Source organism: Manis pentadactyla, chromosome 6 (genome assembly GCF_030020395.1).
Source record: "Manis pentadactyla isolate mManPen7 chromosome 6, mManPen7.hap1, whole genome shotgun sequence".
Classification (NCBI taxonomy): domain Eukaryota; kingdom Metazoa; phylum Chordata; class Mammalia; order Pholidota; family Manidae; genus Manis; species Manis pentadactyla.
The window spans coordinates 144,063,761-144,082,770 of NC_080024.1; the positions used below are offsets into that span (position 1 = coordinate 144,063,761).

General features: G+C 45.6%; 1 protein-coding gene and 1 long non-coding RNA gene across 5 annotated transcripts in view; one reads left to right on the forward strand and one right to left on the reverse strand.

The window, feature by feature from the left end:
* Positions 1-7,727, reverse strand: part of CCBE1 (collagen and calcium binding EGF domains 1) — a 242,005-nt gene extending 234,278 nt beyond the window's left edge. For all 3 annotated transcript variants that reach the window (XM_057504229.1, XM_036876714.2, XM_036876715.2), the window contains exons 1-2: positions 7,560-7,727; positions 7,032-7,112 (exon numbers count right to left, since the gene is read on the reverse strand). In XM_057504229.1, the coding sequence (XP_057360212.1) occupies positions 7,032-7,112; positions 7,560-7,690 (212 nt within the window). In that variant the 5' untranslated portion in view covers positions 7,691-7,727. The remainder of the gene's footprint in view (positions 1-7,031; positions 7,113-7,559) is intronic.
* Positions 7,728-8,373: 646 nt separating this feature from the next.
* LOC118907766 (uncharacterized) overlaps positions 8,374-19,010 on the forward strand; it is a 58,088-nt gene continuing 47,451 nt past the window's right edge. For both annotated transcript variants that reach the window (XR_005022943.2, XR_008998368.1), the window contains exons 1-2: positions 8,374-8,547; positions 8,695-8,832. This is a non-coding gene — a long non-coding RNA (uncharacterized LOC118907766). The remainder of the gene's footprint in view (positions 8,548-8,694; positions 8,833-19,010) is intronic.

Genomic DNA, 19,010 nt, shown 5'->3' on the forward strand with positions numbered 1-19,010 from the left:
AGTGAAAAACAGGCCCTAATCCAATACAAAGTGGGGTCCCAGAAGAGGAAGAGGTTAGTACACAGACACATACAGAGGGGAGCCCCTATGAGGACACCAGGTGACAGACATCTGGCAAGCCAAGGAGAGGCCTCAGAAGGGGTCAATCCTGCCAGCACCTTGGTCTTAGACATCTAGCCTCCAAAACTGAGAAAATTTCTGTGGTTGAGGCCTGGTCTTCAGTAGTTAAGGCAGTCCTAGCAAACTAACACAGGTAAGTTGGCTCATGTGCCAACTTTTTTTTTGGTATCATTAATATACAATTACATGAGCAACACTGTGGTTACTAGACTCCCCCTATTATCAAGTTCCCACCACATACACCATTATAGCAACTGTCCATCAGTGTAGTAAGATGCTGCAGAGTCACTACTTGTCTTCTCTGTGCTATACTGCCTTCCCCGTGCCCCACCCCACCACATAATGTGTGCTAATTGTAATGCCCCGCCTGCTTATAACACTCTGCTTAAAGTCACTGCTGGAAAATGAGGCTGGCCTAGGTGTAGGTGAACTGTGGCGGGGGTGGGGTGGGGGTGGGGGGCAGACAACTGGGCCAATGTATTTGTCCTGAGTAGGCCAAATCCTGATGCAGCCATTGCCTCACAAAGCACAAGGCCGGGGAACTCACTGCCTCTTTGTAACACTTTCACATTCCCATCATTTGCAGAGGAGATTTGCGGCACGTGCTAACGCCTTGCTAGCACCTCTGCAGAAAAAAATTCTGGTTACCACCATTCCTAGGTTCTGTCCCTGCTTGAAGCAGAAGGGTTTCTCTTGCTGAAAGAATGCAGCTGAACCACACAGCAAATTTCAAGCTCTTAGCCCCCAAAGTGTGACATTAATCGGACATACGCCAAGAATGACTTGAAAAGTCCCAAAGGGCATCTTTGGCTCAGAATTCCTTTACTCAAAAGATAAGTTGAATTAAAATCCATAAATCCCATGAGGACAGAGGTTGGGGTTTTTTTCTGCCTTATTCACAGATATATCTTCAGTCCTTAGAAGTGTGGTTGGCACACAACTAAATTCACAAGTATCTGAATGAAGAAACAAAAATTCTTGGCAAAACTCAAACTGGCAAATGGCTTCAAGAGAAAGGACCTAGCCTGGCAGAAGAGAAGCTGCAGATGTTATAGCTGCTGAATAAGCACGACGACAGAATGAAGGCCTTTGCTCTCCAGATAGGCAGCAGATGCCCACAGGCAGGCAGACCCTCTAACTCACAAGAGCAGTGACAGCTCCACTGAGCAGGGTGGATAGGTTTGGGGAAACTGAACGCACTGACACAAACTACTGATTGAAATGCACACTTTCGCCTGAGAAGATAAGAGCATTCTAGAATAAAGAGTGCCTTTGCTTTTTCCGGGGGCACCCACCCCAGCTCCACTAAGAGGAAGTTAATGTAGAAATCAGCCATCAACAACTTCAGGGACAAAGAAGAGCAACGGGACCCGGTCTCACAGGACACATCAGTGAAAGTACAGCCTTTTGTGGAAAGTCCAATTGTTAGTTGTTTTCTTACCACCTTGTGCTATTTCTCCGAGAATGAATGAAAAGTGATACAGAACCTTTTCTTGGCCAACACCTCCACCTCTCCCCTTCCTCTAACACCTGTTCAAATTCAAAAAAATAAGTGTGTGGGAGGGAGCCAGATCCTCTTTAAAACTGCAATTCTGCACTTCAAAGCCAGTGTCTATAGAGCAATTAACAAGCAGGAACTCTCAAGTCCTCTTCAATTTAAAATAGCAAGATCGCAGAGTTAGCTGTGGCTGCCAAAATCAGTTAAACAGGTCAAGCTGGGAACGAATGAAGACAACAGCCGCATCTCCCAAAGGGGCAGGTAATCTCTGGTGTCTAAAAAAGCCTTCCTATAGCTCAGGTAGAAAAGGAAGCACACTTAGATAGCAAGAGAAGTTCTGGAAAGCCTAATATATTTAGGTCAACCCTTGTTTACGTGTGACGTTAACATGTTCACTCAGCCTGACAACATGCATGGAGCACTGGCCAGGCATGAGCCTAGCCTCGGAGGCTACAGTCTTCAATGAGGGGCCATGCCCCCCAGCAAGCTGCCCATCCGGTGGGAGAGTCTAACACAGGGAACCAGGCTGCCTCCACCAGGCCCGTGGTGTAGGCAGGCCTCCCCTCTCACCCCCTGCTCTGTTCACAGCACTTGTACATCTTCATCATTCAGATGTGGAGTGTTGTCATGTACCCACAGCCGTTTCCTAAGGCTACATGCCCTGAATGTGCCTATTCAGAGCCGACCTCCATGCCTCTCTTAAATTATGTTGGCCACAGAATAGAGAGGCAAAACGGAGAGACCAGAAGTGGGCTGAGGGCCTAAGGCTCTGATTTCTAGTCTTGTCTCTGCCAGTAAGACCCTTCATGACCCCAAGCAAGGGACAGACTTCCAACACCCTCTAAAAGGGGGTGACCGTGCCTTCTGCCTGCTCTTACAGTCACCTCATGTAGTCAGGAGGCAGGAAACAAAAATGTGCTCATAACTTTCCCAAGGCACTAGGTTTCTGGGCTATCTGGAAAAGCATCTAAAAACTGGCGTGACTGGTGTATAAACAGTTTCTAGCTGTGGTCTGAACTTGCTCTTTCAGAGATATCTATTGTAAAGCTCAAAACTCAGTGAGTGTCCACTGAGTACCTACAACATGCACTCAACATGCTGGACTCTGGGCGATCATGAGGAGATACTGGCCATGCACTTAGCATGTGTAAAAAAATATCACAGTAACCCTATAACTCCAGCATGCACAGGATCCTCATTTTACAGACAGCTAAAGCACAGCAAACACACTGTTAGGTAGAGCTGGAACTCAAACTGGGGCAAAGAGTTTCTCTTGTGCATGTTTTGACATTATCAAAGTCCTCAGTAGGAATTCTGCGACCTACCAGATAGCACATTCTAGAGTCTTCCTCTCATGGTGCCTTAGAATCCAGTACTTTCAATCCAGTGATGCAGCTCTAATTAAGTGAACTTTTTTGCTCTCCAAGTTCCAAGTAAACACATTTACAGACACATCATGTTAACTTCCACGTTTTAACAGTATTTGGCAACACTTTTGTATTATCTCAAAGAAAAGTGGGAGTTTTTGCATCCTCAAGTCATTTCCCATGAGAACATGACCCTGAGTAAGAACACTGACTAATAAGACATCACAAGCTGGACAAATACAGCTGAGGGCTTCCACTGGGGGCCCAGGAGCCATAAAGCTAACACTCATAGCTGCATACTTAAATACCTAATAATCTATGTTAATCATTAAAAAATTCCTGCCCATAAAGCAATTGCTGCTTCTAATCTCTTTCCTATCAATATATTAGTATATAGTATAATTATGAACTACATGCTATATAATATAGAGTATGGTGATAATATATACTATATAGAAAAGTTTACATGACTTGGAAATCAATGACGCACCACTGTGCATCATTTCAGTTTCAAAGACCTTCATCTAAAAATCAAGTCTGGAAACTGAGATCAAGGATTGTACCTTATTCTTCTGTGTTCACTTTCTAGGACTATTTTAAGCTCATAATAGATGCTTATATCCTTAATGGGTCAAAATTAGGATGTGTACAGAATTCTTGTTTACAGGATAAAAATCGAATTTCCTTGTTTCCTACATAGTCCTATTTTCAAAAATCTTTTAACGCATTATTTTGATATGAGACCCAACAAAGGTAAACCGTTTGCTCAAACCACATGGTCTAAGGAGGAAAAGCAACATGTGGGAAAAACTCACAGTCACAAGAGGACTGATGCCAGGATAACTTCATGTGCTTGGTTTATAGACATTTGGTGTGATTTATCTAGACTTTAACTCTGAAATCTTAACTACTGGTAAAAGAGTACAGCCTAAATCAGATTAAAATGCTGAGCAATATGTACTCTAAGCTTAAACTGTCATTGGCATTCATTCAACAAGTGTTTATTAAACTCTGAGTACTTGGCACAATGTGCATTGGAGGTAAAACCTAGAAACAGACCCTGTGATTAAGGTGAAATTCTTTGGGGAAGGGAAGCTATAACCCCATACAAACTAATCGTATATAACAAACAGTTAACTTTATATTAAGACAGATCTCAAGGGCAATAGTAACTCAGGAAAACTACTGTGGCCATGGTGGATGCTGGAGTTTTCTATCAGACTGTCTTACATTTATAGCCCTCTGAATTTACAGTCTTCTTCCTTACTTAGATCCCAGGATCTGGGAAGCTCAGCCTCATCTGTGGACACCTCTGAGATGATGAAAGGGTACAGGCTTTGAAGTCAGACAAACCTGGGTGTGAATCTTGGCTCTCACGTGTATTAACTTTGTGACCTTGGGCAAGTTTACTTAATCCTTCCCCTGTAAAGTTGAGAACACAAATGCTGCAAAGTGGCTGTGAGGATTAGAGATAATGTACAGGAAGTGCATAAAAGAGTGCTGAATGTAAGTTGTCAGATGTAATATGAAAGGCTAGAGAGAAAAGATGCTTAGGTAAAAACCTGGTAAGACAAGTGTACAAAGGTGGCAGAAGGAGGGGTGCAGAACAAAGATTCTGAAGAACCCATCTTTTCTTCTCCATATCACTTAGGTCTCCATATGCTTTTAGATCAGATTAGACCCACCACTCATTTTAGTATTAAAAAACTGGAGGTTTTTAACTCACTAACAAGTTCAGGAGTGCCTTTGAGCTTTCACTTGTGAACAGTTTAGCACCAAAAGATATGTGGTAAAGAGTGAGGCTAGTCAGCATTCTCCAAGCAGATCTTCTTTACCTGTAGCTTAATCAGGGGCCATCCAAGAGTTGAGTGTGGCTTCCTGGAAGCTGGAGCTTTAGGGTAACATGGTAGAAGAGCTAACTGCTTGCTCATCTGCAAGGCCTCCGAGCTCCATGAAGATGTGTCTGAGCAGGTTTGCACCATGACCAGGTCGAGGACACTGAAGCTTGAGCAGTACTGCTCTCAAAACAAAAGCACAGCTCACAGGTTGATTCAGGAGGCCTGGGGAGGGGCTGGAGACTAACAAGCTCCTAAATGATCCCTTTGCTGGTTTGCTACCTGGAGCAGCAAAAGGTCTGTAACGCCAGGGCAGACAATTCACAAACTAAGGCACACACAGTAATCCTACAGTCTTGGGGTTCAAAAGCAAAATGCAGCAGCGAATGCCAACCATTTTTAAGAAATTGCTAAGCTATGATAATAGTATAAAGCCAAAGCAGTACACACGAATTCTTGAGCTCCAGAAAGTTAAAACACACAGGGACTATTAACCATTTTCTCCACTTGGAAACATCCTCTATTCCTAATTCCCCAAAACAAAGTTCTTTATCCTTCCTTACATAGCCTTTTTGTTAGCTCTCAAACTTTTCTGGATAGCTGTTAGTGAAAATACAAAGACACTGCTAATCTTATCAAGAATCTTAGTGTGAAAGAAACACCACGCTTTTTAAAATTAAAAAAAAACCTGGACAATAACAGTTAACAGCAGAACAAATGCAATCAGCTCCGAACACTAGTCAGGTACCAGCGGTTTCTGAAAAATTAGACATGCATTCTGTAACTGTCACTGATTTACGTGCAGTCAGACCTTCAGGGACTAAACAAATGAGCAAACCATCTCAGGGACACTTTCCACGTTAAATCAGAGGTTTTGTACTGCAATGATAGGAAAACAATGTGTCCTAAGAAATACTGTGGTCATGTGGATGAAACAGGGCTGGAACCAGGCAAGCAATCCCGGTGCCAGCACCACCAGGTCATTTCCCCAGCTGGATGACTGCTCACCCAGTTAGGCTCCTGTAACTCCCCTGTTGTTCAGTACTCGCTGCCCCTGTCCCAGGGAAGGCAGCCCTTCCCAAGCTCAAGGAGTGACTGCTGATTCACTTGATTGTTGATAGTCCACTGCTAACATTTTAAAGCATGGTATACGATGTAACAGATGATGCCTTTGTACCACTAAACTGACCAGCCCTGAAAACACTTAGACCTGAACCTCTGAGCACCTGAGCTTACATTTCTTGCAGCTGAAAGCCTTGTGATAAATATTTGCTACAATATTATGAATAGGAAAACTTCCTTTTCTTTCAAGTTCACTTGTGGGGATTGCTGTGTTACCTTGTAATATCCAGTATTAGCCTGGTGCCCCGAACAGCGTATGAGTCCCAAAGATAGGAACAGTCTAGTGAGTGTGATTCCAGTACCTTGCACAATACTTTGAAAAAGCAGGCAACCGATAGGTGTTTATCGGTGTGTGCCTCCTCCAGGCAGTGAAAGCACTGGAACTGAAACCAAGAGTTTAATGGTGAACAGTCACGTACCCTCCCCTTCAAAAAGCTGCAAAAGCAGGAGAAGAAGATTCTTTTTGTTGAGTAAGAATCACCCGGGGCCCATTTTTCAGACTGATTCCCTCGCCCTATTCAGGCTTAGTTTAAATAAGCAACCCAGCTGACTGATTTAACAGGCATCCCATGATCTGGGGGACCGCATTTTGATGGGCTGTTTTCCCTCAACAACCATATCAACTGCCCGCAATCCTCCCCCATCTTTTTGTCCAGAGACCGAGAGTGTGACATACCGTCCCAGCAGAAGGTCAAAAGACAGCCAAGGGCTAAGTGTTTCTTTGTTGCTGACTCTGTATTTTCAAAACAGAACGCAGACGCAGCCACTCGTCTTTGCTATGCCACACTGCTTACACACACAACCCAATCCGCTTTCCTTAATGAACTTTCAGCCTCTCCGACCTCCACCGCGCAAGTCTTCTGAGGAATCCGTAAGCAACCTCAGGATCTCACGGCATAAACTCTCGGCGCAGGCTCGGTTACCCGTCGTTGCTCTGGCCCCAAATCCAAACACACACGCTTCGCACCGAGAATTTACCCAGCAGGTCCCAGCGCAACCGTGGACCCTAGTCCCCCAGCGCGTCTCCAAAACCCTCCTTTCCAACCAGCCAGGGAGCGCAGTGAGGGCTCTCCGAGCCCCAAGGCTTACCTGAAACACGTAGTAAGCTCGCCCGAGGGCTTCAGACACGGGTACTTGGTCGTGGCGATTTTGTTTTCTGAGCAGACTTCCCTAAGAGAAGTTGGGAAGGCTCCTTAGTTGACCGGAGGCGGCGGCGCGGAGGGCAGCGCGCGCCGGGGAATCCCTAGCGCGTGAGCATCGCCGGAGCCGCGTCCCCGCGCGCACCGGTCCCGGAACGCGGCCGCCGAGCGGCCCCTGGGTCGAGGGCGGCCAGGCCAGGGACCGACGGCGCGAACCCAGACCCCCGGGAAAGCAAAGCCGAAGAAACGCGGCACTGGAGAGCGACAGGACCGCGGCGCGGAGGAATCCCGGAGCCCCGACCCTCTGACGGAGAAGCCCGGGCAGAAAGCGCGGAAGCGGTGACCCGGGAGCAGAGTCTAAATGTCGCCCAAGACACTTAAGCCCCAGCCAGTGCTCAGCAGAGTAGGGGCGTGTGGGGAGAGCACCGCCCGCACCCCGCGAACCAGGCGCGCACTCAGCAGGGCTGGCAGTCTTTACCTGTCGCCGTCCGCGGGCTCCTCCCGGTAGCTCCACGTGTGTCCCAGAGCCAGGAGCAGCAGCAGCGGGCCCAGGCTCCTGCACAGCTGCCGCCTCCACGCCCCTCCCCGGCTCGCTGGCGGCCGCACCATCAGGGAGGCTCGCGGCTTCTCCCCGGCGCCGGAGCCCTCTCCCCGCCCGCGCCCCGCTCCTCCGCGCTGCTGCCGCCTTCCCTGCCGCCGGCAGGGGGCGCCGGAGGGCAGGGGCGTTTGCGCCACCTGCGCGCCGCACAGTAGCTGGGGGCGTTGCAGGGCTGGGGGACCAGGCTGGGAGTTGGGGTGCTAGGCGCACGTGCCGCAGGGAGGCCGGTGAGCCTAGCGCCTGCGGTGCTCTCCCAGCACGAAGGTCACGGGGCTCGGGCCGCCTCGCTCAGGCTGTCCACGCCGGACCGACAGGCTCGCAGGCGAGGCTCTGGGCTGCGCCCTCCCCTCTCGGCTACTCCTGGGCTGGGAGAGATGAGCAGGGCACGGAAAGCGGGTGGTGGTTTGCTCCTTACACCCCAGTAGCCCTACTGGGCGAAGGAGGAGCCGATTCTGACCCCGGGTAAAGGGATGGGGAGCAGAGGGGTTAATAGGTTCCTTCCCTCTGTAAGTAGATTTCTAAAGGGCGGGGTCAGATCAACGTTTGCCATTCCCCCAGTCAGTTTTTCTCTTAGTGGAATAAGGGAGGAGAGACGTTGGAAAGTTAGGGTGGTCCTCGCAAGCCGCCTTTTCTAACCTGAAATAACAGTTTATAGAGCGTAGCCTTATCTTCTTTAAAACCCCTTAAAAGTCCTTTAGTCGGTTCACCTACTAACAAAGCTGCTAGTTATTTCATAATTCAAGATAGACACTAATGAGGAGCGCTTCGCGGTCTTTCTGGATGTTCTAAATGCTCTTGCCCTGAGCTGCTTTAATGCTGGTTCAACGTCACGCACACACGTTGCAGCTGGAAACTCCACGTGGATCAGGTGAGACCCTGAAGGGGCGATTAACCACGGGCCGTGCCGCGTGCTCACTAACGCAGCAGCGTTTGGGGGCGGCGAGAAAACCACGGGCGGTCAACACGGGCGATCAGTCCGCTCATTTGGTAGTGACCCAGTTGTCATTCCTTTTAGGGGTTTGTGTGTTTGAGGAGAGACTGGTGACAGACATAGAGTCCAGCAAGTGGTCATGGCCCAGAACTAAACTGGAAGAGCATGAGGTTGTCATGCCTTTTAACAAACGCGTGGTGCTGCAGCTCCCGGGATAATGAGGTGAGAAGGTAGCTTGTTCACAAGTTACCAGTGTGCTTATTGGTGGTTAGGTCAGCAGGTGTTTTGATTCAAAATATTCTGGTCAACTGAGAATTACCAGACATATCCCATATACCTTGACAGTTTTAATAGCAATGGCAGTATTCTCAGTTATCTGTAGAATGCTTTTGTATTTTCCAAAGGCTTTTCACATTCCTGATTTCAGTTGACACAATACCCCTTGAAACTAGGAGTCTAATTTATTGATTCAGTGAGGTGGCTTTTTTTTCAATACATCTTACATAGACATGGCAGACCATAAAACAGAGTTGATATTAAAATCCCATGGTAATTCTTAGAAGACTCCTCAGAAGCTTGCAAAACCTGGGAATGGCCATCATGGGGTCAGGAAAAAAAATACCTGGATTCAAGCCCAGGCTGTGTGGTTCCCTAGGTGTGTGACATTGGGCAACTTATTTAACCTTTGTGAAACTCCATTTTCTTGTCTGTAAAATGGGGAAAATTCCCTCATAAATGCTGATGAGTATTAAATGAAGTAATGCATATAAAGCATTTTTCACAGTGTCTAGCATATTTTGAGTGCTCAGGAGTCAACTATTATTTTCCACCTGAATTAATGCATTGCACAGAATTTTCAGTTCTAGCTTCCTCGCTTTGCATTTTCTAGATAAATAGTTTATTTCACAACAGTTGTTTGGGTTCCTAAAGAAATACCTAAGGCCATAAAAAATAAACCTATCTTGGAGTTTATAAAAAATTGTATCACTTTAGGTTGTACCTCAAAGGTGTTTTATCTCCATCTTCCAGGAAGAGGCCATTCTGTAGGAGGTTCTCTTTTTATTTTATTACCAACTACTTAGTTTGATACTTTGCTATCTTTTTTTCTCATTTTATTTTGTTCTTCTATGATTGCATTATGGATATTAGTTCTACCAGTTATAACTAATGGTGTAGGAAATTAGTTATCAGCTTCATTAAATAGTCAATAAGCCACATATGGGGACATGCAGCTTTACAGAAAGCAGTTCAGGCTGTAAAATGGCGAAACCATGTCCATTATGTACAGCTGTGTGGCAGAAGATCAGGGACAGAGCCAACTTTGCCATCTCCTTATTTTCAGCCCCCTGTACTGAGCATGTATGAGAATGAGACATCAGAAAAGGTGCTGGGGCCAAGCAGACAGCCTAGGTCTGCCTGGGGAGGAAAGCCCGAGGGTGAGTGGTCAGAGCATTTCTGGAAGAGGTGAGCTGGAGCAGACACCACTTGAAAACCTTTGCCTGGAGGCCTGGAATTTAAACTCATTGACAGCTACTGACTGCAAGGGTGGGCCCTGAGGGTCTGGGGCAGGAGATGGGATGGCCATGTATGGATACCAGTCCCCAGAAACAGTTAAACACTCCTGTAAAAGACAAAGCCTGCATTTGCTCAGGCTGTAGCCCGCATGGGAGATGGCAGGAGGATGCTGAGTGGTGCAGCGACCTCCAGGTCTCAGGTTTTCTCTCCTGATACCCAAACTCTGTCCTCCACCACACACATGCTCCCCATTTTGCCCCCCATCTACCCTACTCCCTCACTTAGGAAACGCTGCATGAGAGGACTCACCTACTGCCTCCTTCATAGGAGTGTTACCAAGATTAATGATCTGGACCTAAATGCTCCTCGGGGGAGGCTCTGTATGATTATTTCTTTTCAGCATACCACTCTCTGTGATGTTTTCCATATAGACCTGTCAGCTTCCCTGAAACAAACCAGAGCATGAATAGTTATACAGTTTACCATGTCCTGGAGACACGGGGCTGTGCCAAGGGCATTAGTGTGCAGACTATACTAGAGGTTAGACTCCCTGGTGGACAGGGTGTTGTTAAGGAGCACCAAGTGTTATCTGGGGTCAGTGGAGAGGGGGATTGACTGGCTGGAGAGTATAGAGGCCAGCATCCAAAGGCAAAAGGAAAGAAAAAAGTAAAGTAAAACTAGGCCACAAAGCAGAGTTTCCTTTTAAACAAGACCAATGGCTTTTGTATTCATTTTTAAGGGACTGCAACATCTTATTTGGAGAAAATGAACACAGTATTGAAAAATAGTGGTCAATAAAAATGATCAATTACTGTAAGGACCAAAATACCACCAGTTAGGGGCACAGTTCATTTCACTATCATTTGTTTAAAATTTTCTTTATGAAAAGGATTTCTGGTGGCTGACAAAAATTCATACTATTTTACAGTATATGTATATATTAAATATGCATTATATACAGTATATATTATATATAGTATAAAGCAAGATTAGATAAAGCAATTAAGGCAAAGGAAAAATCAGGATTGAATAATAAAATGAAGCTCAGGTGAAGTTAGTTGATTGATAGGATTTTATAAGCAGAAAGTCCTGTGCTATGTTTAAAGCGGATCACAAATATGTTCTCCAATTCTCAGACATCAATTCAGGATGACATGATCAGTTATGAGGTTGGAGGTAGCCGTAAAAGAAAAACATACAAAATTTTCCTCCAACCCTCTAAAAACACAGATTTTTCCTGTTGGGCTTCCTGAAATATCGCAATCGTCATCTGTCAGACAAAGGTCTTTCCATAGAAACAAGACTCAACAAGTGTGGGTAGGTAGAGCTCCTACTAAATTTGAGAAATATACATGCAATGTAATGTCCCTAAAAGAAACAAGTTGAAAAGAAAAGGTTGCCCTGACACGTTTTTCTCAGTTTCAGTTTTGATTGCTGTACGGCTAGAACAGCTTAGAGAAATTGGGGTACACCTTAAAATGTGTTAAAGTGCGCTAGTCTCCAAGCCATTGTGAAGAAATGCTTGAGGCAAGAAGACTCAAACATGTTAATACAGTAAAAGAGTTTTAAAGCCCTGCTTTTGGGGTGTGTACATTATCTTTGCCCTTCATCTGCCTTAGTTTTAACTTGCACAAATTCTGAAAATTATATTCAAACTGTAGGTCTCTGGAATTTTCTCCCAAGACAGGAAGAAACATCTGATTCCTATGTCCACGCAGAATCACACAATTTTTGCTGAACTTTAAAATATAAGCAGTTTTCAAAGATTGGTTAGCCTTACATGTATATAGGGTGCTAAAAGAAAAATATACAAACAACCGAAAAAGAGAGAATCTTTTTGTTACTTGGTTGAACGTCTTGAAAAAAAAAAATCGAAAAAAATTATTAAGGTGATGTGGGTGTCATATTCTTGAAAGTTCTAATACATAGAGTGCCTGTCTGGGGTTTCTCCCAGAGAAACCTGTTGAGACCACAGGAGTTGGCAATATCCTCCACCAGTCACAGCTGTAGGAACAAACCACGGGTTTCTAGGGGGACTGGTGCGTTCTAACACCACCTCAATTCTGCAGCTCCTTCTGGGCCAGATGGAGACTACAGGGCGTGCAGCTGGATTTTTGCCGTGCCCACAGGCATGAACAAGGAAGGATAAAGGGCCAGCCCTAGAGGTAGGGCCGCTGGCCCACGCTACGAAGTCTCTGGTTGTGAACGTAGCCTTAGAATTACCCCAGGATTTATGAGCTGACTTGTTTGGGCATTCATTTCAGTACTACAACTTCTCTGCTCTATTTTGTAGATTTCCTTTACCTCCGTGGGTGTCAGAATTTTTATTTAATATTTGTTGAGAACTGGGAGATTCTCAGCTCAGTAACATGGTGCCAAGCCAATCTGACAGGTAATAGGAATGCTGACTTTAAAAGTTACCTGATCTGAGCCAAGATGTCTTTTATGGTGGCAGAGCATGGTTACTTACTGTAATTAAAAATATTTTTTTTCATCTGGATATGAGGCTGACTGTACCTCCTTCCTTTAAAAAAAAAAAAACGGATTTAGGGAAATAGCATTGGACAGTGGGAAGAAATTAGACTTAAAAATCAGATTTACCTAACCTTGAAATCCAGCTAATTATGGTGGGCCACCTACCATGTGGCATCTAACTTACTTTCCATAAGAGATTTTCTGTGAAATGGATGGCTAAGGCTAGAGGCATCCTACCACAAAACAGACTAGACCAAGTAACAGAATTGACACTGGTGGCATTACCACTGTGCCTGAATTAGATGTTAGGGAGTGACTAAGGCTCTGGGTAAATCAAGTCCATTAACAGTTGTTAGATTTTAGGATGAATATATATCTACCCTTGGAGAATAACTATGCCTCTGAGTTTTATGCCTCTCTGACTTTTACATATTTTACATCAAATCATGGTTTAAATGTGTTTGAGGGGCTGGCTAGTTAAAACCCAGCTGTGATCAGTTCTAGAGTGGTGCAAAGACTCTCTTCACATCTGTCCAGTGGTGAGATTGTGTTATTTTCTGTTGAGTTTCTCTAACTGGGTCAGGCCTGGAATATCTGCAATAGTGCACAGGGCCCCTTCCTAAGGAGGTCACAGTCTTTCATTAGGGCAGTTATGTTTAAAGAAAATGTGATAGTCGGTATTATATAGAAAAATCTTAAAGTTGTGAGATTCTAATTGAATGTGGGATACATTTCTTAATTAAAATGGAGTCCTGTTTACGATATACCAAGAAATTCACATTCCTGCAAGCTTCTAATGAATGATGATAATTTTCCAAGAACTTTGGCACAAAGAATAACAGACACTTAATGAGCACTTGGTACCTGCATACATTTTTTAAAGCACCTTACAAGTATTATCTCATTTAATCCTTATTATAATTCTCTGTTTCTGATTCTGTCACTATCTACATTTTACAGATGAGGAGACTAGGGCAGAGATTTCAACTAACTTGACTAAGGTACAGAGTTACAAGTAATGAGCTGGGTTTGAACTGGGGCATTGTGGGCCCCAGGGCCCATGCTCTCAACACTTCAGTAAATTGCCCTTTGGAGAAAAAAGCATCTCAGCAGTTTTCTCCTAAGAGGCAGACTACATCCAGGATGTTTGCCCAGGGATATAATCAGAACCAGGGAAGGCTCCAGGCCCACCGCCATAGCCAGTAACCCTGGGAATCTCACGGTCCTCGCCTAGGCTCAGGTGTGATCCTTCCTCTGTACCTCTTGCCACCAGCTGGCCCCATAAGTTCTCACCTTTCTGTGTTAGCTGACCTCTCTCCTTGCAGCAAAACTGAGCTACATCCACTGAACCTGTCCTCATGGGGCCAGTCTACTGATGTACGTGAGAATGCTGCCAGGAGAAGAATGAGATCAGGTTTCAGAACTGGAGCTCTGGCACTTTTGCCTGCCATCCTTCCATTTCCATGCCTGGCCCTGAGACAGGTCTTTATCAGACCTCAAACTCTCACGGAACTTGGAGATTATGAGAGTACGTGGCGGGGGAACATTTTTTGTAGTCACTACAAAGAAATACCTCGGCAAAACGTTTTGAAAACTTAGCGTGAGTCCCATGGAATCTTCTTCCAGCTGAAAACTGATTCACTGAGATGGAGAAAGAATAGCAGAGGGTAAGCTCTTGCAACCAAGGTTTGCTAAAGGAAGTTGGAGGAGTTTGGGATCTCTCTCTCTTTTCCTTCCTCCCTCCCCCTCTTCCCCCTTAACCCCAGCACTCGGCTCTCTCAGAGGTTGTTGGCTTGTCTTTGGTGGATGGTAAGAGCCGCATGGGTTTGCATTCTTCAGTCCTAATCTTTACTGACAATGCAAATTCCCGAAGGAATGCCAGATAAAACAAGCTGCCTTGGTTAAGGTTCACTTAGTCAACAGGCATTGCTTCTTGTTTGAGGTGTATCAGGTCAGTTGTTTACCATCTCTCTGCTTGATCAGTGATGTTTAGACCTGAGTGTATCTTGAGGGTTGTTTATTTGGTTTGATCTCTAATGAGCATCCTGCTAATTCATCAGCAACGGAGCTGGGACCTTTTGAATCTACTTTCGGTTCCAGCATTTATCTGTGGTGTAATTATAAGGGGCCCGAAAGCTATGTGTATGCAGTGTGACACGGACTTGACGCTCACATCTCCAGTTCCTCATGGAAGACTAATGAGCCCTGACCCCTCATGTCAGTAACCCGTCAGTAAACCACCCCCCCCCCAAGAGACCCGCTTTGAAGTCAGTTCCCTCTCAGGCGGCATCCTTCCTTCTTGGCCAGTCATCCCCAGTTTCCTTCTGGGTCTTCGTCTCCCCTGTTTCTGCTGTTTGCGTGCCCTCTTGTCCCTGCTTCTCTTTCATCCATCACTTGGCTGTGATTCCCCCTGTGGGCAGATTCTGGTCTTTACCCGCCAACTTTCACTTTCTAGCCTCTGGCTTGTCTCTTCTCTGTAGTTTTCCTTCTGCTGCTCTGCCAAGGACACCCGCATAAAGTGGGCTCCTTCCCAGTCCTCTTAAAAGTCATTAGTTCTCAACTGGGGGGACAATTTTGTCACCCGCTGGACATTTGGCAATATCCAGAGACATTTTTAGTTGTCCCAGCAGTGGGGAGGGTGCTGCTGGCATCCAGTGGGTCGAGGCCAGGTCGCTGCCCATCCCCCTTTGCACAGGTCAGCCCCCTCCTCATGTAACACAACAAAGCATTGTCTGCTTCAGATGTTTCTCGTGTCGAGGTTAAGTCCTGCCCTAAACAGACATTTGCCATCCCCCGCTCTCCTTTGGTTTTTATCTCCTGCTTCCAAATCCCCATTGTCTAATCCTGTTGCTCCTCAGCCCATTGCCCATCTGCCCTGCTTCTTGCCATGGCATCTGTCTTGGCTGAGTCTCCTTCATACTCAGCTCTCACCTCTGAGCCTCTCTCTGTCCTCCTGCCTTTGTGTTCCCATCTTAGCTCAGCAGTTACCTTATCTTTCAGCCATCCTGCGGTGCCTGGAGGATCTGTGAAAATATTTTTCTTAGAATTCTGTTTATTTTTCAAGTTTTCACAAATCCAGTGCAGCCCTTAAGCTTCTGGTTTCAAAGTCTCTCGAGCATCTCACACATGCCAGAAGGTGCAGTGCCTCTCTGCTCTGGCCAGGCTCACGTTCACATGCTGCTGGCCGCCGAGGCTGCTCCTGTCACTCCTGCACTGCGTTGCTGCTTATGCATTGCTTCCATTGCATGGCAGAGTTGTACCAGTTCTCCTGCTGCAAGAAGGGGAGAAATACCTTTCCCTACCTGCATGCATTTAAAAAAAAATCAAGTGAGTGTTTACGTCTGGCAGGCAACGCTGTGCGTGTTAGTAATGAATGTAAGGAAGAGACGAACAGCGTTCAGGGAGCTCCAGCTCTTATGAGGACATAAGTGGGACACTAACCACACCAAGCCTGGGGGCCACATGCTCTGATAGCATTCTGCATGCATGGGGCAGGGGCTAGAGGAGCAGAGAGAAAAGCACTTGTGTTATTTTCTACGGTTGCTATAAGGAGTTATCACAACTTAGCAGCTTAAGACAACACAAATTGATTATCTTGTAGTTTTAGGAGTCAAAAGTCCAAAATCACTCTCACTGGGGTGAAATCAACATGTCAGCAGGGCTTCATTCCTTCTGCAGGATGTGGGAGCAAGTTTTGGTAAGCTAAGGAAAGGAAAGAACCAGAGAGTTTATTCATTTTCTTTAAAGTCTGTTGTAGAGCTCATTGATTAAATGTGTGCAGGCAATGAGGCTAAATCAATGTGTGGGTGAAGGAATGGTGGGCAGCCCTTCATGGAGAGGGTATAGCAAGGCCAGGTCAGAGGAATCAGAGCTGATAGCCAGCCTCGTAGCTAAGCTCTCTCTTACAATGAATGGATGGTAAAGTACAGCCATTTAGTTGAACTCAAATGTAGTTTAGTGGAATGGCCATAAGAATCCAGGTATGCCGTGCATGAAAGCCCAGCATCCTGAAAAAGACCCCTGTCACTGGAGATTACTGTGTTTGACCCCAAAGCACAAACACCTGTGACTCTTTAAGGAGTTCCTATACCACTTGTGACAGCTCCGTAGCTCTGTATTTATTTATTTCTCACTTCTTACAAAAACGTTATCGATGTTCAATCAAGCCTCCGAGAAAAAGGTCAGAAGGCAAGTAGCTTAAACTACCCACACTTAACAGCTCTGTCCTACAAAAACTGTTCTTTCTCTTCAGACCAACCTTGCTCTGCGAGAGAGAAATAAATCAGAGCAGGCTGAGTTATGTTGTTACCATAGGAAACCCTCCCCACTGGGAGTCATTAGGCTTCATCTCTGGAAATCAAGACATTTTTGAAAAGTGTGAAAATCGCTCTAGCTCACTGACAGGATGCCTTCACAGCATTAGGACACTCATAGCCAACAGTTAACTATTTTGAGGTCAGCTTTGTTTTTCTCCTGGCCCGAATTCCCTGAAATATAAGGTTGAGGTTAAGAAAACTTAGAGCAGCAATTTAGGCAGTGATAGAAAACAGGAAGATTTCACATAAGCCTTCACAATGCTGCCATTCCTATAAGGAGGCTTTTGGTACAGAAAACTCGGTGTTAAGGAAGAGGTTTTTTTTTTCCTCTGAGTTTAAACGAGATGGAAACACATTTGAAATCCCTTTGCCTCAGTGTTATCACCTTAAATTTTCCCACGAGAAGAGCCTTTTCCCTGTGGCTGTGCGGGTGTCCCTGAAAGGGCCATAATCCTGTTTGTGATAGCGCTATCTACTGCCAGGCTGGGGTGCTGGTGCCAGACCGGGGATTATATGCACATTCTTCATGACGCTGTGAAATGAAAGTGCTCATGGTGTGAACATGGGCCTCCCGGTGTCCCTATCAAGGTTGAGCTTGTGCCCCGTTGTGCCTCAGTAGCAATTGTGCCAATCCTTTATCAACTCTTCATTACATCCCAAACACAGTTCTAAGTCATTTACTGATGTGACATCAACCAGTCCTCAGAGCAAGGCTGCCAGGTAAGTGTTATCATCCCCATTTTATAGATGAGGAAAACTGAGGCATGGAAAGGTCAGTCATTCATCCAACATCAACTGGGTAGTAAGCGTTGGGGCCTGGAATCAGACATATGCTCAGCTACTACCTTGTCTGCCTCTGGCTCTAAGCAAAAGGGCTGCTTTGCATAAGGAGTCACTTCTAGGCCACCCTCCCTTCAGACACCTCATTTGGGTCCATCACATTGTTTCCTGACAAGTCTGGTCACCATAGAGTTCTTGAAGACCCTTCGTGTCCTGAGTCACCTGGGCTTTGCCTGCAAACAAAGTCTGCGGTTCCCATAAGGAAAGAGGAAATGAATTCAACTTTCATTGCTCATAGTGTCCCGCTGCGAGTTCTTGTCATTCATGATTAGTTGGCCAAGTTGGGTGATTCATGGTACCAAGGTTCAAAGCGCAGTCCCTGTGTGAGCCACATAACCCTGCAGAGCTCCACGGCCACAGGCTGTGTGTGTAATTCCAGGCAGACATCTTGCAAGTTCATAGTCAAGAGGGACATTGGTGAGCAAATGGAAATGGGTGACTTTGAGTGTTACCACAATCAGAAAAACTTTAGGCACATGGGGGTGGGGTGAGGGATGTACATGCAAACAAAAAGAGGACATGTGACTACATTAGTTTCAATAAAATATTCAGAGCCATTTAGGATTTACGTAGATCCTGGCGCCCAAGTTTAGGACTGGCAACAAGGACATTCATACATTTTTTACTATTTCACTTAGGCCTTGGGTATAACATGCTCCTAACAAATGATTGTTGAATAAAGAAGAAACAAGATTTATTTAGTGCATCACTGTATTCTTCATGTAGAATGTAAATCTCCTATTTGTTAAATGACTTCACCATGGTTGAAGGAAAGAATCTGATTATCTTCATTTCACATGTCGGTTATGACATCATTGGCTAGGTTTTATTATCATCCTCATCAGAGTAGTAAGATCAAATGCTCTGGATACAAAAAATGAGAGCTGGTATCCAGTGTTCAGACCGTATCTGCTTCCCCCTCAGCTGGGCTGGAGGCTATCGGATACGGCAGATGCCTTACTTGGCCCTCTGTTGTTTTATTTTCTGGTTCTTTTTTAAACAACCTAGCTTCTGAGGATTTCCAGCTACATCTGGCTTTCCTGAGGAAAACCACAAGTAGCAGAGGAATGACTGGTGTATAGGTGCCCTAGGACAAAGGACTTAATAGGACACCAGAGAGAGAAGTAGCTGGTAAGCAAGACGGAAAACTGACACCCACCCCAGCAGGGGCTGAAAGCTGGCTCACTTGGTGGGCAGAAGGCTGAAGCAGGGGCATCTGCATCTCACATCTCTGTCTGCAGCCAGTTAAGGATG